The sequence below is a fragment of the Olea europaea genome, chromosome 7, assembly GCF_002742605.1.
Source record: "Olea europaea var. sylvestris chromosome 7, O_europaea_v1, whole genome shotgun sequence".
Lineage (NCBI taxonomy): Eukaryota > Viridiplantae > Streptophyta > Magnoliopsida > Lamiales > Oleaceae > Olea > Olea europaea.
Genome location: NC_036243.1, coordinates 2,555,782 through 2,559,919, shown reverse-complemented (window position 1 = coordinate 2,559,919; position 4,138 = coordinate 2,555,782). Strand labels below are relative to the sequence as shown.

At 36.7% G+C, this 4,138-nt stretch overlaps 1 protein-coding gene across 1 annotated transcript in view; it reads right to left on the bottom strand.

The window, feature by feature from the left end:
* LOC111397771 (putative disease resistance protein RGA3) overlaps positions 1-4,138 on the bottom strand; it is a 6,257-nt gene continuing 2,119 nt past the window's right edge. The window contains exons 2-4 of the mRNA XM_023024755.1: positions 3,584-4,128; positions 992-3,524; positions 1-353 (exon numbers count right to left, since the gene is read on the bottom strand). Of these exons, the coding sequence (XP_022880523.1) occupies positions 1,931-3,524; positions 3,584-4,128 (2,139 nt within the window). The 3' untranslated portion in view covers positions 1-353; positions 992-1,930. The remainder of the gene's footprint in view (positions 354-991; positions 3,525-3,583; positions 4,129-4,138) is intronic.

The following is a 4,138-nucleotide window of genomic DNA, read 5'->3' as shown; positions in this document are numbered from 1 at the left end:
TTAAAACAAAATCAATGCCATGTTATTCCTTAACCGATGAAATAATTAAGAACTAACAATCCCTTGACCTAATAAATAATTCAAGCAGAATATTATTTTAATAAACACTAAGAAATAATTAAAAGCACAATAGTCTGGACATAGAGAGTATTAAGAACCAACAAACCATTAACTCCCAGCACCTTGTATTTCAAACACAGTACTTGCAAGCATTCTTGAACTACTGTTGAAAGAGAGCTACCTAGCTCCCTTGAGAATCTATGCTGAAGAAGTTTATTTTTGCTCAAACTCCATCAAAAATTCAAAACACATCTTTCACCACGAACATTTGATTAATCTATACCCACGTTCCACTGACAACAACAAAAGGAAAAATAAATTAATTTTGCATATAGATATTTGAGTGAAATCTAGAAAATAACTTTAACCCTTATTTGTCTATCATTCTTGAAGAACATTTTTTTAAACTCATTTTCAAACAAAAATTCTCACAATAAAATATTTTGCACGTAAATCCAAAATTTTCCTACTTTTTAACCACACAATATTTAAAAATCACTATTCCAAAATTCTTTTTTTTTTCGCAAAAATTCTCTTTAATGGGCATTAAATAAGGCTTAATGTACTTTAGAATAGATACTAGGTTAAGAATAAATATAATTGACCGGGAAATAGAACACCTTGTCAAATTTAAACTGTATTAATAAATTCAACATAGTGAAAATATAAACTCTTAACAAATCCATAGATTTCTTTAATCTGATTTTCAATTTACCAAATGAAAATAATTCTAATAACAAATACTTAACAATAGGAATATCGATTGATATATTGGCGATCTATTCGGTGCGAAACACACAAGACAATTTACCGATTAATAGCACTGCTTAGGCATATTTAATTTATATTTACAACATACACATTAAATTATTATAATGTATAATAAAAAGAAATAATGAAAACATTTAAGTGGTTGAGCTCAAATACTTACCCCGACTATATCAGCATACCAGGCCTCTCTACAATTATGGGGCCACTCCAACTATGTGAGGAATATGTGAAATCTTTGACCACTCGGAATCAGGGCCTCTTTCTTCGCTGTACTTTTCCTCCAACAATGGACACTGAAAAACATTTAAATATTCTAGCTTAGTGAGGCATTGCATCGCTTCCTTAGAGGGCATATGCCTAAGCTTTTTTAATTCATACAGACATAATCTTTCCAGAGATGATAGAACTCTAAACCACTCTGGCAATGCTTCAATTCCAAAACCAGACAATGCTAACTTATGGAGCGAAGTGAGATGCTGAAGCTGATATGGAAATAAGTCCCAATGTTCCAAACCATATAAATTCAACTGCAAGAGAGATTTGGATCGTTGGATGCCATCGAGAGCAGCTTGGAATGAGTTGAAATCAATTGATTCTGAGAATCTACCAATGCTCAATTGTGATAAGTTGCTAAGATGGCCAATTCCCTTGGGCAAACTCCTCAATTCAGGACAAATGTATATATGTAACCTTGAGATACAAGGCAATTTCCCCAAATCTATTGGAAAAGAAATGAGGTGGTCACATCCAAACACCGTTAGATACTCCAGACAGCGGATGGACTCAATCATTTCACTTTGTAGGCAGCTCAGCTCAGAGCAATTCCCAATTACCAAGTCTAGAAGAGAAGGGGGACCTTTTTGTCCACTTTGATATGAAATTGATTGTAGACTTTCACAACTAGATATTCTCAAAGACTCGAGAGACTGGAAGCTATGTAGATCATCAGATAATTCTCTCAATTTGTCACAATATTCAATACTCAACTTTCGAAGATATTTCTGGAATCCTTTCAAGTGGGGAAGACAAGTGAGCGTTGATATATTATTGATCGAGAGATCTTCCAAAGAAGTTAGGTCGCTGCTACTCAGAATCTTTGTCAATGGTAAATCACTATCCATAGTATCAATCTCCAATTTTTCAAGCAAGGGAAATGACTTGGAGCAGTATTCAATTTGTGGCAATTTTTGATGATCAAAACTTCAAGGGAAGGAAATACCTGCTCTCTGCATGTTTGTGTTTCCGCCACCGGTATCACCTCAGCTTCTGCCCACTCTGTTAGGTTTGGCATGTTCCGTAGAATAAGTCTTTCAAGTGCTGGGAACATTACTCTCGTCTCTTGGCCACCATAGAATGAAGGACCTATGGATTGTGCGTTAGTCAAACCATCCAAGGTCAGATATTTGAGGAGTGGTAGGAGACCAAACATGGGAATTTCTTCACAATTTTTGCAATTACTGAAGAAGACATCGATCAGTTTATCAAGTTTCAACCAACCACGGCCATCAAGGAATACTTCCATTCTCATAGTCCATGATGGGAATTTTGTACCTCTGAATCCTTCAATTCCTATGCTTTTCAAATTTGGGTGAGGTTGGAGGCCTTCGAGAACACTTTCATCGTTGTTGTTGCCTTCCGAGACATTCTCATCATTGTTTGTTGTCCACATAAAACTTAATTTATATATCTTTGGCTTTCCAACCAAATCCGCCTTCTTTGCTTCTTCTATGCCTTTCACCAGTTCAAGATTGTGTATATCCAGTTTGCCTCTAAGATTCTTCAAAAATCCTAGCTCTTCGATTCGGCAGCCTTCCTTGTCACCCACTCTAAAAAACTGTAATGTTTGAAGATGAGACAATTTTCTGATTTTAGGCGGCATCTGGAAATCCTTGTTAGAAGAATAAAAGTAGAGATGTCTCAAATTACTCAAGTCGGAGAGCCTTTCTGGAAGCCGTAGAAAATGGGAGCAATTTACAAACCTTAATGTTTGTAAATTGTAGAGCTTGCAAATAGAATCTGGCAAAGTTTTCATTTTATAATTTCTGGATGCATCAAGATATCTCAAATGTATCAACTTTCCAATTGCGAAAGGAAGAACTTCAATATCTGCGTAACATAACTTTAGAATGTGCAGGTGCTTGAACCATGGCAAAATTTTGTTAGATAAGCTACTGCCGGAGAGTAATGTGCGCAGATAACTTGCCTTCTCTTTTGTAACCTGTGTTTCCTCTTTAAGTAACTTTGTAGCAAGGAATCTGACTTTAGGAATGTCGTCAGCAATGTGATCCTCCGCATTAAAGCTTTCTGAATTTGAAACTAAGCATGCCAGATCATGCACAAGATCATGCATCTTGCAGTATTTGATATTGCCAAACTTATCCTTTTCGGCATCTTGCAGGAAGGAATTTTGCAACAGAATGTTAAAACATGTATTGCCCAAAGTCTCCATATTAATTTCTGGATTATCTGGAAGAAATCCTTCCGCCATCCAGAGCTGGATTAAATCTTCTCTCTCTATTCGTGAATCCTTGGCAAATATTGAACAATAGGCAAAACATTTTTTAAGTAACGGAGAAGACAAGCGATCAAAACTTACCTTTAGGACTTGCATCACATTAGTTTCATTTACTTTTGGATTTGAAAGTCCAGTCTCCAGAAATGAGAGCCACTCATCTTTTCCCTTTCNGGTACTTCTGCATCTCGAAAGGTCCTTGCTTTGATTATAGACCAGCACTCATCATCTGTTAATAACTTCAAGCTATATGGATCTCCGTAAGTTTTCACAATTGATGCCACACTTTGCTGACGTGTAGTCACCATGATGGCATTTCCTCTGCTGGTGTTAACTCCAGCCATAGTATTTTCGAAATCCTCCCAAGCTTCTCTATTTTCATTCCACAAATCATCAAGAACAAGCAAGTATCTTTTGTCTTTCAATTTTTCTCGAAGCCTATCCACAACAGCTTGCCTGCTGACTCCATGAAAAATTTCTCCTAAGGACTCCAGAATCCTTTTAAAAAGCGTCATCACATCAAAATTTTCAGAAACGCATACCCAAATCCTAATGGCAAAATGACTCTCCGAGTTCTGGTGATTGAAGACCGACCGAGCTAAGGTTGTCTTGCCAAGCCCTCCCATTCCAACTATGGGAAGTACAGAAAGAACTTCATTGACAGGTCTAGTTATCTGCCGCAGAACTTCTGATTCATCATTTTGTCTCCCAATGAAAATTGGATCAATAGTTATGCTGTCAGTTTCCAGAGCCGTAGGCACAATGAGAGCATAATTCGCAACTCCCTGGAGGTCG